Source organism: Dipteris shenzhenensis, chromosome 27 (genome assembly GCF_047967505.1).
Source record: "Dipteris shenzhenensis isolate YYH24624 ecotype China chromosome 27, Dip_SZ_1.0, whole genome shotgun sequence".
Taxonomy (NCBI): Eukaryota; Viridiplantae; Streptophyta; class Polypodiopsida; order Gleicheniales; family Dipteridaceae; genus Dipteris; species Dipteris shenzhenensis.
The window spans coordinates 28,999,174-29,015,031 of record NC_141622.1 but is presented as its reverse complement, the minus strand read 5'-3'; the positions used below and the strand labels follow the sequence as shown (position 1 = coordinate 29,015,031).

Here is a 15,858-nt window from a genome sequence, read left to right as displayed (position 1 = left end):
CTCACATTTGGATCCTATGATGAAAAGTGTGCATGTGCTCATTGTGGGTTTTGTCTCCCACACACTACCCTTTTCTTTTTTGGAAGGGAGAGCACGGTGGGAGGACAAAGATGCAAAGAATGCATGAAATTCCCACAAATTACAATTGGAGCCCAGAACAGTGAATGCACAAAACGTGCCAGTGGACATGTCCAAGATGTATGAAATACCTCCAAATTAATAGTTTCCCAAGAGGGAGGACAAACCTTATTAGTACCAATGGAATTATGACTGAAATTTAAGAAGTGTAGCTTGAAAGAAAATAAGGCATGTATTAGTAGTAACATCAAGAAACTGATGTTACAGCAAGTTCTTTAATAACCTGATGATGCGATGTGAGCAAAAAGAAAAAGCATGGCATGCAAGCTCAAAAGCTATGCCAACAAGAGCAGCACTCTGTCTTCCACAGGTATACATGAATATAACCAAAACCCACCCAATTTGAAGACCCGGAATTTGAAAAAAGTGTACAGCCCAACTATTTGATTAGGTTTTAATTGTGCCTGACCATTCTTGTGCATTCAATTGCTTACCACTGCAGACCCTCCATTCTACATTCAACAGTAACCACAATAGCAATTAGCATTCTGAAATGAACCTTATATCCCAGTGCCTACAAGAAACCTTGAATATACAGACAAATTTGGCTGTAAGACGATTTAATTACATGGCTTCGAATGTGGAGTCATTGAAGGATCTTTAAATTTTCTGCCTGTTTTTGGCATTCTCCTTTCGACATGAAAAATAGTTACAAAATGATATCTCAAGTAGCTCTCTAAGCATCTCTCTCCAAAATTTTAAATTTGAGCACAACACGAGCTTTCTCCGTTCTGTAGCTTGCTATCTCTCTTCGAAAATGATGCCATTACTGATTTACAATCCTCTTTTTAAAATTCAAAAAGTGCAAACTGCGAGGGAAGGCAGTAAACCAAGATGTAGCCATGAAAAGATTCCACTGCAGAGAGTTTGCTGTTATTCAAAGCAGCTTCCAGAATCCCGCGTGTAACAGATAAACGAGTAGATATGCTTTGCAAATTAAATTAACGAGCCAGAAATCTGAGCAGCACTCGCTCCAAAATAACTGAATTCCAATAAACAGAATACACTTTGAGCCCCCTCGATTTTGAGAGTGCAAAATTTACTTGCAGTCCAAGATGTCCACTATACTTTTTACAAGATAAGGTAAAATGGCCCTTGTTTACAAAAACCCGGACAAGAGGTATGATAGGTTGTTTAAAATTTTAATATTTCCCTACCAGACCATCAGCCTATAGGCAGTACCATATCAGGCATGATCTTCTGCATTGAGAGCTGGTATAGACTTCTGCCCTTACTGAGATATATCATTCAGGCACATTCAAGGCAATCTCCTTACTACGTTACAATGGAAATCCCTGATCTCCATGCAAAAGCCTAGTAATGGGATAAGCAAGGGCAGCAAAGAAATGCCCCCTACCCAAAAGATACACTTTTAACTTGCCTGCAGAAAATGCCCATGTATCTCCTATTTCTGAAGTTACTTGAACAAAGTTTGGATTACCGTAAGAACTAGATAACTTCTTCTAAAACACTCCTTTGATAGGCTAATTTCATCATTCTGCATCTCACATTCAGTGAGATCAGAGAGTGATACACTTCTCAATGTATGGTACAGGAATAAATGGAATTAAAAAGCTTAGTGCACATTATTTCCACCATATACTCGCAGTAAGTCAAACCTTTTTATAACTCCACCTGTTGATAGCAACAAAGGCAATGACATGTATATCAGAAACTACTGCATTAAAGCCAGGATAACCACTCAAATATATGCAAACACGTGCAGCAAACTGTTTGGTGAGGGGGGATATTGGCAACCAAATGTTTCAATGATCAATAGGTTCTTTCAATTTCATCTTTTGCAAGGGGCCACAATAGTCAACCGGAAACTAGTTTGCTGCCTCCTCTACCTCCTAACAGGCTCAATAACACCAGAAAGTAGGATCCTCACACGAGATCCCATGCAGGTTGCATGAAGCACAAGTTGGACCGCCAACATAAGGAGTTGATTCAAGAAAGCTCCATATGACCAAGTAACTCATTACTTGCCACTGCTATCCTTTCTTCAAGCAGTACCATGGCTCAACCCACCGTGTGCAACAAGATCATCATCAAGTCCCGTATTCCTATTCCATGAATTGATGGCATCCATGAGAGCTTGTTGTTGCTAAGGACTTCTCAAACAATAGATCTGGAAGCAGTGGTCAACGAATTCATATGCAGAAACGATCTTCCGAAGTCTACCAGACAACAAGAAAGGCCTTGCTTGTTGGAGGTGCTGGCCTTCACCCCTCGTTTGGGCGCCGGAGTATGGTTAATTGGAGGGCTCACCGCTGATTGGCACGTGTACAATGGGGACTTTAGTCCCATAATCAAATGTGTGATTGTGGAGGCCTTGTATATATGGCCTCATTTTCCCCTCTCTCTCTCATCCCTCCCGGAACTTTTTGGACGGATAGAGAGAGCTTTGCATGGCTAGGGGGCGGGGCTTGGGACACCCCGTACCCGGTGCGCTCCTGGTGCCACGTGGCATGGCTGCGTGGCCCAACAGTGTGCGTCGGGCTGGCACGTGCGTGACATGTGGCGGCGGCACAGATCCCATGGACTGGTGGTGGCAGATTGTCGCGATCCATGACGGCGTCTATTAAAAAAAACAGTACGACATTTACTGTGGTGGCAGCTCTTCCAGATTGCTCCATGTGTGTTGTTTCCTCCCATGGGCTTTGGCGGCGGCTACTCGATGGGTCCAGGGCAGCAGAGGAGGTTAGAGAGTGAGAACGAGGGAGAGACGTAGAGAACAAAAGAGATAAAGTGAGAGCTAGAGAGTGAGAGTCAGAGTGAAAGCTAGAGAATGAGTGACTGTGAGAGTTATAGGTCGAGTGTGAGAGGGAACAAGACTGTACTGAGAATCAGACAGTGAGTGAATGTAGAAAGCGAAAGTTGGAGAGTTAGAGAGATACCGAGAGTAGAGAGCAGATAGATTGAGAGCGAGAGTTCGAGATCTACTGAGAGTGATAGATATATTGGGGGAGAGAGTTGGAGATCAATTGGAGAAATAAGGGCAGCCAGTGCCCACGAGTCACGCCAGTGTTTAATGTTGACATCTAGTTAAATTCAGTACATCGATGAAGCTCATGCTCACGTTGTGTGCAGTTAAGGGCCAGTGCACACACGTACCTTAGTGTGCAGCTGGTGGCTGCTCGTTGGTGCACACGAAGAATTGAGAGAGCGCAATTTATGCATCTCAGTGCTCTAACGCGTAGCTCCAAATTCGAAGGTGCAGTTCTGCACCCCAAGGGGGCAGCATGCACAGCTCGTGACTGCGCCTAGGCAGCCGGCAGCCAGCGCCACAGGCGTGCCCAGCAGTCTGGCTTCCTGTATGGCCGCTGTGGTTAGCTGGGTGCCAAGGGCACCCGGGCCTTTGGGCTTGAGCCTGCCTTCACCAGCCCAAGCTGGTGGGAGGCCTCTCAGACAAGTGGCGGCCCCTTCCAGGCTGCCTTCTCCTTGCAGAGGTATCGTGACCCCAAACTCGGGCTGTTCACTCCCTCCCAAGGAGTTTCTTTGTGACTCAAAAACCCGTTTACAGGGCTTTCCAGTGTTCAAAGAAGCCTAAGCAGGTGTTTGTTCCTTGGCTCTTTGGAGCGGTGAAGGTTTTTTCTTCTTTCCATATTCCTCCTCTCTGCAGCAGGTGGTTTTTTGCATTATCATGGAGCAAAAGTTTCTTGGTGGTGACCTCGGTCTGGCCAGAAGGGCTCTCATGGCAGCACCCTCGGATCCCACTACCGTCAAGGTTCTTCTCTCTTCGAAAGATGAGCAATAGGTGATCAAAGCAGTTCAATCACTGTAGGAAAAAAGCAGCGGTAGGCACGATCGTAGGCCTTACTCCTAGAAGGCGACAAGTTCATCAGTGGATCCAGGTGAGCTTAGCACTGGAAGGTGACCATATCCAAGACGTCACCATCCATGGTAGGGAAGTCTTTCTCCTTCAGCTACGCTCTACGGAGACCACCTTGTCCTTGTGGAGAGAAACCCGATCTTCCTCGTCCCACACTTGGTATATCTTTTCCCTTGGTACCTTGGATTTACGGTGGAGGACATGGACACGACTCACCATGTGCCCCGCTTTCTGGTGACGCTCCGCTTCCTGAGGCTCGAGAGAGAGTACGGAGCCACTCTCCCATCTATTGGTCGAGCTTTTAGCACCGTGTTGGAGTCCCCATGAGACACAACAGCATCGATGGTAGCGGATGACGGAATCCCCAGACTTCGGCTAGTGGTGGAGTGCCCAAAGTCTCTCCCGAAGGAGATCTATCTTGAGACACTGGACAAGGGGGAGCTGTGCCAAAGGGTAGAGATCTCAAAACTCCCGGGCCAACGCCTTAGATGCCATCTGATGGGACATGTGGCACGAGATTGCCCCAGAGGCTAGAGACGAGCCCCCCCCCTCCCCCACACTCGCAGACGCACTAGGGATAGCAAATTGTGCCACAGCAGCAAGACCTCAGCGCGCTTATAGCCAAAAGCATCACATCAACAACACTAGCAACACGGGTCCCAGCCCCTTGGGTGGAGCCATCCGATGGAAAGTGGACCAAAGATAAGAAAAAGTGGAGAAAACAAGCCGAGTAGAACCGTAGAAGAAAGGCGAAAAAAGAAGCTGCGAACAGAGAGTGAGGCTACTTCCCAGGCGCAAGGTGAGCACCCAAGGAGCACCCCCTCTACACACCTACACCTGCTAGAGGACAAGACCACCTTCGACCTTCAAGAGGACCCATAGGGTATTGGGGCTAAAGCAACAAAAGGCGAGACCCTCCGAGGTTCCAATGTCAACCGTTCCATCCATCACCGGGTCCACTACCACCGGTGTAGCCAAGGGGTTCTGGAGTTGCAGTAGCTTTAGTGTCGGACCTCTTCTTTGGCTAGCCACCCTCCACCTCCCTCGCATTCCTCATTGTCCCCACCTCGGCATCCCGCTGTCCGCTCTTCCCTCTCCCCTTCCCCGCCCCCTCCCGCTCCCGCTCCCGCTTCTGTCCAATCCCCTCCCCTGACTCCTCCCTCCGTAGCTCCTCATCTAGGAGGAAAGTTACCCCCCAGCCCACGAGCGAGGAAAGTAGGGGCCTCTCTCCCCAGCCTACCCCCCCAAGCTGAGACTCCACCCCCACAACAACAAACCCGATCTACCCAAGACACGGCCTCTTTGACATCATCCAGAACAGGTGGCCGCTTCTTTTAGCCACTGGGTCCTAGACCGCGTCTTGGACAGCCATTTCCTCGAGAGTTCTAAAGATTGGGACCCTGGAACTGTCTGGAGATCCCCAACGCATATCCTCTATCTTTGGGAATGACTGTGCTGATTTTACAGTGAAATGAAGAAGGTAGGGGCTGAATTGGTCAAGGCCAAAGATGGTAGGAAAGGGGGGGTGAGGAGAGGGGAGAGGAAAAAGGAGAGAGAGAGAGAGAGAGAGAGAGAGAGAGAAGGGAAAGGGGTAGAGGGAGAGGAAGAGAGAGAAAAGGAGTGAGGGGAAGAGAGATTGGGAGAGAGAGAGAGTAGGTAGCACGTAGGAGGAAGGAGGTGGGAGTAGACAGGATTGGATGTAGCAACATTAGGTACACAAATAGGGGTGGATGGGGACTAATCTATATAGTCCATCCACATTTCCCACCTAAGAGGCCTCTAAAGGCCCTCTAAATTCCCTCTTTTTTCCCCTTTATTACATATAGCCCCTCAAAGGGGGCTCTATCGGCGTCGTCAACTCCCATGCTTCATTTCGCCTCCATCGAAGGAGCAGTGGACCCCGTACTAGTCCGACTGCATGATGTGTGAGCACATGTATCACATGATGGAGCAATAGATGGGTCCGCAGGGGATTGACCTATGGTGCAACCACAGGACTCTCCCATTTATCAACTTGGCTTTTCCACATCGTGTCTGGGAGAGGGTTTGTAGTTGCCGTGATCCGTCTGCCTCCAGAGGTGGAGATCACGCATCCCACCTATTGGACGCTTCAACAGTGTGCGGAGAGGTTTGGGATAGACGTTTCCTTCATGATGCAATGGGCACAGAAGGTAGGCATTGAACCAGTCATGCCCGTGGTGCGCACACGCACAGATACGGACTACTCCCCTTCCAAGCCCCCCCAAAGTCTCAAAAGTCTCAAACTGTGGTGCAGGCTCCCACACACAGACGAGTCTTGTTCACTATGTCCTCCTCCTCAGGAGTTGGACCATGGTTAGCCAAAACGTGCACAATCTCCGTGATTGTGCAAGAAGCCAACCGTACTATTTGCTACTCCGACAAGAGCTGCAAAAGGCAGAGGTAGGACAAACAATGGATTTCCTACTATTTCAGGAGCATATGTTTTCAACAGTAGACATCAGCCATCGTCATCATGTGCTTCCAGAGAGAGGCCCAGAGGTGTGGTCTCTCGCAGTAGGCCACAGCGGAGGTGTCTGCAGTTCGATGTTCCAGGTAGTAGCTCCTGAGATGTATAATCAAGGGGACCTTATCACAGGAAGAGAGATCTGGATGAGTCTATGATTGGCATCCTGAACTCTATGCACCACCCTGCCGACAGCACCGCCCGACCTTTTGGAGACATCTGACGAAGTGCCTCCCGGATGTAGACTCTTGGATTGTGGGGGGCAACTTCAACAATCTGGAGTTCGTTGAGTACAAACAAGGAGGGACTTCTCATGTAGAGATGCCGACAGTAGAGAGGAGCACTTGGGAGCAATTCATTTTTGTAGTCAATGGCAGGGATCCATGGAGGGAGACGAAGTCCACTAGGATCTGCCAAGTCCACTAGGATCTTAGCAGCCTCCTCTTTTCCTTTAGACAAAGGAGACACGATGGGCTGCTAGAGCATCTGGACCGGTTCTACGTTGGCAACTAGGCACTTCATAGAGAGTGCTCTACAAGGATTCTCGCATGCACTACAATATTGGACCACCCCCCGACGGAATGCACTTAGATCAGCCCCATAGAGGTCTCCACCAAAGGGGAGTTCACATCCCGGATGAGCTTTTGCAAGATGAGGTACTGCAGCAAGCCAAGAGGAGGCCTAGCAAGGGTTGGGCCGCCTAGGTGGCCGATGCCATTCAAAGGAGCAGCACAGAGCTACAGTCACAAGCCCTCAAGTGGAGACACGCTCTCCAAGAGCGAGAGAGAGCCCCGACGACAAGACTTAGCTTCCATCGAGAGACTCAGACAACAAGATCCACATTTACAGTGGCTCAACGATCGCCACAAGAGAGTGAGGCTAGAGCTACATCCCACAAAGGTCTAGCGAGAATAGTTCTCGTACCATTCCTCTCGCGCCAGGTCGGTGCAACAGGAGACAAGATGACCAAGCATCTCTTTTAGAGCATGCGACCCCAATCAACAAGCACCCAGTTCCAAAAATTGTGCAATGAGCATGGTCGAATACACTCAGAACCGCGGGAAATCCTTGGGATGACCACGGATTTTTACCAACAGCTTTTCCAGTCAGAGGTGGAGACTCCCTCAATCCTCTTACCCAGGGAGGCAGTTTGGGACCAGGTCGTCCCATTGAGAGTGAGCAGACAGCTACAGACACCATTCACGAATGAGGAGCTATAAGGCCCTCAAGGCCCTCCCTCCCAAGAAGTGCCTAGGGAGGATCATCTAACTCCAGCCTTCTTTCGGAGTTTTGGGAGTTTATTGTCACCCCATTGAGGCAGGCTTGTTAGGAGATCTTTGACTCCAGGCTCGCTCCCTCAACCTCTAAGCCGGCGCTGGATTCGCTTGATCCTAAAGGAAGGAGACAGGTCCGACACCTGCCAGTGGAGGCTGATCACTCTTCTTAATACCGCATACAAGATCCTAGCCAAGGTCTTGAGCTTGCGATTGGGTTCCCATCTCTCCGACATCATTCATGATACGCATATAGGCTTTGTTAAGGAACACAGCATCCTAGACAACAATTTTTACCTTCTCGGAGGCCATAGACTGGGCCAAGGAGAAGTCATAACCCCTAGCCATCCTTCTCTTGGACTTTAAGAAGGCTTATGATATTTTAGAGTGGTCCTTTCTAGAGGGCACTATGCACCATTTGGGTTTCTCAGACCAGTGGATTCAGGGGATTTCAGCCCTGTATACAGGGAGCTCTAGCCAGATGCTCATCAGTGGCCACACTGGCGACGATTTCTCTCTCCCGCTCGGTACGACAGGGCCGCCCGTTGGCCCCCTTCCTTTTCCTCTTTGAAGCCGAGGCACTTGGCTATTTCCTATGCTCCCAGGCCGTAGGATTGACAAGGATGAGACTTTCGATCCAACAGGAGGAGGAGCTCGAGCCTCGAGGCAGTTAGAGGAGCTTTGGCCATCTACTATTGTGAGGCCTCCAAGGCTCGGATCAAATGGACTAAATTGATCGGTTTCTTCACAAGGATGGAGGAGGTCCAAGAGGTTCGAGATTGGGGCGCTGCCTTTGGTTTTTAGTGGATCCCGTGGGGGTAGACAGTGAGATATTTAGGGTATCAGGTAGGGATCAACAATATAGCGCAGTAGCAAATCACCCTAGTTCTCTACAGCGTGTGACAGAAGCTTCTATGCTTGAGCTCGTCCAAACTCTCCCTAGCACGGAGGGCTCTTGTAGCCAACCAAGTTCTCTTAGCCACGGCTTGGTACATCGCTCCTACTAGTGCTTTCATAGGGGCTTCATGGGACAACTCAAACGCCCAGTGCACAATTCCTATGGGCTCATTAGGACACGACAAGGAACACCACGGCCAAGGTTGCTTGGCAAACTCTCATCATGCCGCACGCTTCAAGTGGCTTGGGTATCATTGATCCGAAGATGCAAAGCAGAGCCTTTAAGGCAAGCTAGTGGGTCACGAACTTATCCCAGATACAGAGCCCTAGAAGCTCCTACTACAGCAAGGGCTTCTCAAAATTACCCCATGCACACGAGGTCAGTGGCAGCAGTCACATCGGTGGCTAACACAAGTAGAGGATCTCCACTGATGCGGAGCCTTTTCAGGGGTTGGCAATGGCAAGGGGACTCGTACGGCCCCACCTACGTGTAGAGAGTGAGCGCCAGCCCCTCGTTTGGTACCAGAATGGTTGTATGCTTGGACAGCGGACACACATAGGCTGAGCTCAGTAGGACAGCGGACCAGCCAGCTCATTTGGGGCCTAGAGCAGACTCCCAGCAGACCCAAGGTGCGCCTGAGGGCTATCTCACACTTACAAGGAGCCGGTAACAGGATGAGGGGGATAGACGCAGCCATACTAGAGGGATGGAGGGCTGCTCTACAAACCTAGGTACAGATGGTTGGGACAGTTCTCTAGGACAGCTGTCCCTCTGCACGTCATGATGTGGCACAACCGTGGTCGAGTCAGCTTCTTCAAAGTAGGGATGGGGAGACTTCTTCAGTCATTGTTGTCAGAGGGAGACCTAGAGATGGATGGGAGCCTCGACCCATTACACTAGCAGCTGATCAGGATAGCAGGCCGTCCAAGCAAGGCATGGTTTATCGACCCCCCCAACATCTCCGATCAAGAGATCCCTCGGAGGCAACTGTGGTGGCCCCTTCGGGAGATTCAGTGGGACCTAGGAGAGTGGTTATGTCCATCCAAAGTAGGTCACACGGAGAGGGTAGAGGAGATAGACTTCTTCTCCTACACGACATGGATTGGACGGCGACTACAGATGGAGACATTGACCTGGACTCCTTCGTGAGAGGGACACTAGGAGGAGCAGCACGCTTCTCAGGTTTTGGACGAGGCTCTAGTCTAGCGTGTAACCCCGAAAGATCTCATACTTCTTCTGGTTGACCGCTCAATGGGGGTCTGCCCATTGGCCCTTGGTTGGAGATAATTAGGGTGGATCAGCGTTGTTATATTTGCACAAAGGGAGTCTTGAAGACATTCCCCCACTGCCTTTGGAGCTGCCCGAGTGCCCAGAGCATATGGCTAGGCTCCCTTCGGATTGTGACTCAGATCCACAATATCCACCGAGACTTCACCTAGGGCATGGTGGCTTGGTTGACAGAGGGGGGTCATGCCTTCCACATTGATGAGGTTTCCCCAGTCTACAGGATACACAGATAAAGCATTCATCGGATCGAGCTGCACAAGGCGACCCCTCCAACCCAACACCGTCCTCCCTTGGCTCCTGAGGATGGTGTGTGGGAGATAGTGCCCAACATCACGGCATGGAAAATCTAGGTTGCGTGCTGCAGCCTGGTGATGGGAGGTCATCAGGTTCCACCGGCGGCCACTCTGGTTGCTATTTGGCATGATATCATCTATACTCTGTCTGGCATCTGAGAGCGCGGGCATCAAACTCTAGAGCGACCGCCGAAAGGTGGGAGCGTTTCTGCAAGACATGGTCTGCATGTGTTTTTTACATTCTCACGTCTCAAGGGATTCGCTGGTTGTATCCCCCCCCCCCCCCCCCCGCAGTTGCTAGCCCTTGTCTCGGAGATACACTAGGCAATGAGCTGGGTTTCGAGGATGCAGGCTGGCCTACGCCAAGGCTCGAAGGTGCCTTGGGACAGCTGACTTGCAGGTCTAGCATTAATAAAAAGCTCTTTTTTCTGGTTAGAAAAAAAAATGGCTCATGATCAACACAACGGATAAAGCATTTGAAGGCAATTCTCTAGTAAATGCTAGGATGATGAGGGCATCCCTAGGAAAAAGAATATGGCTACAGATGCTCTGATTCACAAAAGCCCTCGCAGTTCTTTTTCTATCATCAAGAAGGCAATAGGCAATACTCAGAGGTATTCAACTACTGAGAATTCAAACTAACAAAGATTATACAGGAAACACTAAACCGATTCTTAGAAAGTGAAACATGGGGTTTACTTACTACATAAGTATGCCATTGTAATTACATGGATGGATGAATAGTCATGAAGACATCTCAAATGTACTTGGTGTTGTACACAGAAGCATAGATGCACAAGTTCATCTCATATAGACTCCCAGCGAGCTCACACATGGACACATGCATCCATGAAAAAGCTTTTGGTGAAATGTATGTCCAATTGTCCACAGATGTACAACAAAGAGGTCAAGGGGCCATACTTGATATAGCCAAAAACTAATTACAATAGTTTCACGAAAGACAAGATTGTTTGCAATGGTGATTCAATTCCAGCTATCACAATAAGTCGGAACACCTTACTTTTCATCGATCAAGATTATCAATTGACCTCACTGGCCAAGGTGCACATAGCTTGTTAAACTAGCCAAGGTGTGTCCGCTAGCAAATAGGAGAACAAAGGTCACCTACCACCAGCAAATAGGAGAGCAAGGGAAGCCTTCTACCACCACAACCACAACTTGCCACTCAACTTGCACCAAATCCCCATGTCAATCGGCCACCTTCGTATCTCTCGTAATATAACCTCTAGGAATCTACTTAAAGCCCAACATCTCCTCTCATGATACATCCCTCTTAGTATGTGAAGAAACCACAAGCGCCCCTTGTTAGATAGCATCGGACTACAAGAGTACGGACAAGATCAATACATACGATTCCGAGACTAGCAAGTCTTGCTATTGCCAAGTCAAAAGCTTCAAAGCCATAAGCCAAAGCGGCCAATAGTATCCCAAAGGGGTTGTTGCATGGCACCCTTTCTCTTCCTTTATGTGGCAGCAAATCTAGAGAGAGGAAAGGCCCCCTCGTACGACCCCTTATGAGGCGTCAGCTCATCTTACCCAAGTAGAAGACAAAGGTGCCTCGATCGATCCTTGTGAGAAACCCACCCTGCTCACGATGCCCTTAAGACAGGCCCAATCCACACTATCATAAGCCTTCTCAAAATCTTAACATCTATACTTTGCCAAACGGCTAATACAAATATTGTTGGAAAGGTCACCTCCCCATCTGTAAGCCCCCAAATGAGGAGAGCGTGGGGGAGGGAGACCTAGGGGCAAGATGTGCCCAAAGAGAGATTACCTGGATGTGTGGATCTGAGACAGATCTGGAGCATTCATGGTTGGTGGGGTATCCCAAGGATGAAAGGTTGCATCAGGGGCACCTCATGTGCAGGAAGATGGCGGGGACACAGTGTCTTGGATCAGGCCTGGCATGAGGCACTCAGTGGACTGCAGCAGCACCCTATGAAAGGCGCGCTGACATCAGCATGTGTACGGAGCAGGGTACAAAGCTGTACGGGCTGCTGCAGGGCAGTGTACAGAAGAGGTACGGCCAGGACAAGGCGCCGGCAAAGGGCTGCAGCAAGGCGCAGTATAGTGGGGGTCTATGGGCAGGTCTATGGCTTGCAAGCAGGGCTGGCAGGTGGCAGGACAGCAGCAAAGGAGCTGGACCCTGCATGGAACAAAGGGCCAGCGAAGGGCCCTTATATAGGGCTGGTTGGGCTGAGCCAACCAGGTCGGTTGGGCCAGCCAACCCAGTCTGTCCAGTCGGCCCAGTCAGGGCAGACTGGTCGGTATTTTTGGTCAGGCCTCAGGGCCTATAAAAGGAGAGGCTTCAGGACTCATTTTATCATCCAGCCTAGCAGCACTTCAGGGAGCAGGAAGGAGCAGCAGAGCAGCAGCAGTTGGGCCTATGACCAGGAAGTGAACTGTGCTGAGGTGCTGCAGACTTAGCTCAGGGAGAGGCTGAACCTAGACTGTCTTCTAGGGCAGAAGGTTGCTGAGATCATCATCACTTGGAGCAGCACAAGTACCAGCAGAAAGGAGCAGCAGGAAGCTTGTCTTGGGCCTCATCACTGGAGGAGAAGAGGGCATACAGTAGCTGCAGACTTAGCTGAGGGTGCTGCCCACCTAGGCTGGTGCAAAGACAGCAAGGTGTAAGGGATCTAGACGGAAAGTCTACTTACGCTCGAGGTGGAGCACGCGGACTCGAGTCTAGAGATAGCCAGCAGATAGGAGAAGGACCTTGTGGTAAGATCAGAGGACCACACCATTGGTGGGACTCTGGATCTGTCTCTTTTGTATTGTGTCCATATTTGTGGACGGAAATATATATTTTTGGTGGTTTCTCTATCTAGTTGGTTCATTGTCTATTGATGATTCACACCTATTGTATGCACATAAGTAAAGAAGTCTGTTATTCCACACCCACACCGCACACTGTGTGAGTTCCTGGGCATTACTATAAGTCTTCCGCTGCGTGTACCCTCTGTTGGGTATTTTTTAACAAATATGGCAAATTGGAAGTACATCATTTGTTTGTACTAGAAAGACGAGTAAATCACAAAGCCTGTATCATAGATATTTCCAAGACTAATCATGAGCACGACTTGATACACACTATTGTAGATGTCCTCAACAAGCAAGCACTTAAAATGTCATAGAAGGCATTTGAAAGCCCTTGAGGCAGCTCCACTATTTTTTTAGAGCATCATTGACTTCCCAAGTCAATTATTCCTAAAGAGGCAAACAGTTCACCAACAAACATACTACTTTTCATCCATATGGCACTTCTTTCAATCTTTTGAAATTTTACATGCATGATCAAGAGAGGAACTGTTTTCATTCTTTAACAAGAAATCCCACTTTGAGACCATCTATGCTACTTCTTGTCTGGGGCAAAAGATTTGCAAGGAACTATAGAAACGCATGGGAAGATCAAAGCAACTATAATAAGGCTTTAAAAGTTAAAATCATATGCAAATAAGCTATAGAGAATATAAGTTGAAAGGAGGGCAATGGGCTCTTCTCAAATCTCATCTGAAAACGAAACCCTGCAAGCTGGCCATGCACCGACCTGAGCCTCCCTCATGGAAAGCCATATTTCTCAGCCTTGCACACCTTGGTGTGCCTCTTGGAGGCACGCACATAGAGCATGTGACCCAAAGAATCTTCTCATGCATAAAATTACAGTTTGAGTGCGCTGATTTTCAGTTGGCGGTTTAGATTCTGACATGGTTCTTCTAGTCCTTATAAAGTGCTTGCATGTTCTACTTTCTTTTATGGCTCTCACGGTACAATTGATTCAAATTCTATGTTAATTGCACAGGAATCTTTAGTATTGCATCAGATATTGCTTTGGAGTCCGTTTAGGATAATCTACTGTCTATAACTTGGTCAGTTTTGTTCCAAGAGTTTGGAAATTACATTTTTGCTCCTGTGTTCTAGGTCACTTGGTATCTTCCACAAGAATTAGATATCCAGATAGGGGTTCTTGACCCCTCCATCATGTATACTGGGTGGATAATTATATGTCGATGAAATTTTTTCATTCTACAAAAAGTTTGTCTTCTTGTGTACTTAGATATATTTGCTGTGATATATTACTGTGTTTGCTCAGTTTACACAGCAACGTTAAAAGGGGTTGAAGAGGATCCCAAGGAGAAAAGGCAGAGCACAGCCCAATTGATAATTTGTGTCTGCCATTCTTTAGAGACAAACTATAGAGTCTTCAAAATTTACAGAAATCTAGATGGAGGTGCGTATAAAAGAACATTAAGGACTGATCACTGAAGATGCAAAGATTTCAAACGGCCAAACATCAAGTCCATCATACAACGAAGACATACATCCATCATACAACGAAGACATACATCTCAACAATTGAATACAGGCGTGACCTAATTCCTGTTAAACTCCTTTGCATAATGAGGACAAAACTGCAATACAAAAGCAAGAAAACAGCTATGTCTCAAGCAGAAAAGGGAGAAAAGAAAGAGCAGCTTCGCCACATGATAAAGAGGTGGACATTCGTTCATTCCTTCTGAGCAGTATTCTTCTTGTTAAAATGATGAAAAATATATACAAAAGAAAAGAGACCCACAAATCAAGCAGGCAAAGGATGAAAAACATATAAATAGCTTTGCCACATACCACAGAGGTGAACATTGATTCATAAGGAGCCAACAGCATTTGCACTGCACTACCTGTCCACCTGACGGCTGGTGTGACTATCAATCCATCTATGAAACCTAAGCACCCTCCTACTTTGACTGAAGGCCCCTCTCTTTCTCTTCCTGCGATGAAGTAAGTCTTCCGTGTCCAGTACATAAGAGACCTTCACAAATAACGAACACAAAATTGGCAATGCATCAGCACTGAGAAGACAAGATAGAGTCTGAAATATCTAGGAGATATTAAACGCCTTGCTCAAAGAATCAGTTTCTATCCCATAGCCCTCATATCCAATACAAAACAGTCCAAATATCAACACATAATGGAAGTAAGTTTGATCACAAATACCTTAGAAGTGTTGCACGATATCTTATACTCCAGGCCATTAGCAACACGCACATTCCTCATTGCTTTCACCATTGCTGTATGCTCGTCATCTTCAGCATAACAAATCTTGTTTCTGCTTCAAATTTTTAACAACATATGTAGATGTCAAAAATCAAGACACGCGGTAAAAAAACCACAAGAACTTATAGACAAACAATCTCAGTAACAACCAGCCCCATTTTTCAATGATGAATGCAAATTCTTCCACCACAAACCAGTCAGGTAAGAGGCCATCCCCCTATTAGGCCCGTTTTTCTCCAAACTATCAACGTAGTCTACTGAAGAAGTTTAAAAGCTCATTTACAACCTGAAGGTCCAATTGTATCCTGAAATCATTAGAGACTTTAATTTGAATATTCAAATAAAAGGCCCTCACATTTCACTTGGCTGAATACACTAAAGAGATCCCCTCTTAGTGCTCAAGACTAACAAGCCAAGCGGATTGGAAGGAAAATTCGCCTAAATTGTACACATTGACCAAATGCCAGTCAACCATTTGAAATTTGCAACTACCACAGACAGTCACATGGCATAGCTTGTAGGACTTCCAGGTTTCAGAATAGATAACCTAGCGAGATTTGCACAATGAG

At 47.8% G+C, this 15,858-nt stretch overlaps 1 protein-coding gene across 3 annotated transcripts in view; it reads right to left on the bottom strand.

Annotated features, from left to right (window-relative positions):
- Positions 1–1,096: 1,096 nt before the first annotated feature.
- LOC147884135 (paired amphipathic helix protein Sin3-like 3) overlaps positions 1,097–15,858 on the bottom strand; it is a 39,020-nt gene continuing 24,258 nt past the window's right edge. For 2 of the 3 annotated variants that reach the window (XM_087398227.1, XM_087398229.1), the window contains exons 22-24: positions 15,230–15,341; positions 14,914–15,044; positions 1,097–1,773 (exon numbers count right to left, since the gene is read on the bottom strand). In XM_087398227.1, coding sequence (XP_087254353.1) covers positions 1,752–1,773; positions 14,914–15,044; positions 15,230–15,341 — 265 coding nt within the window. In that variant the 3' untranslated portion in view covers positions 1,097–1,751. Of the gene's footprint in view, positions 1,774–14,860; positions 15,045–15,229; positions 15,342–15,858 lie in introns of all 3 variants that reach the window. The other variant, XM_087398228.1, reaches the window with a different exon arrangement.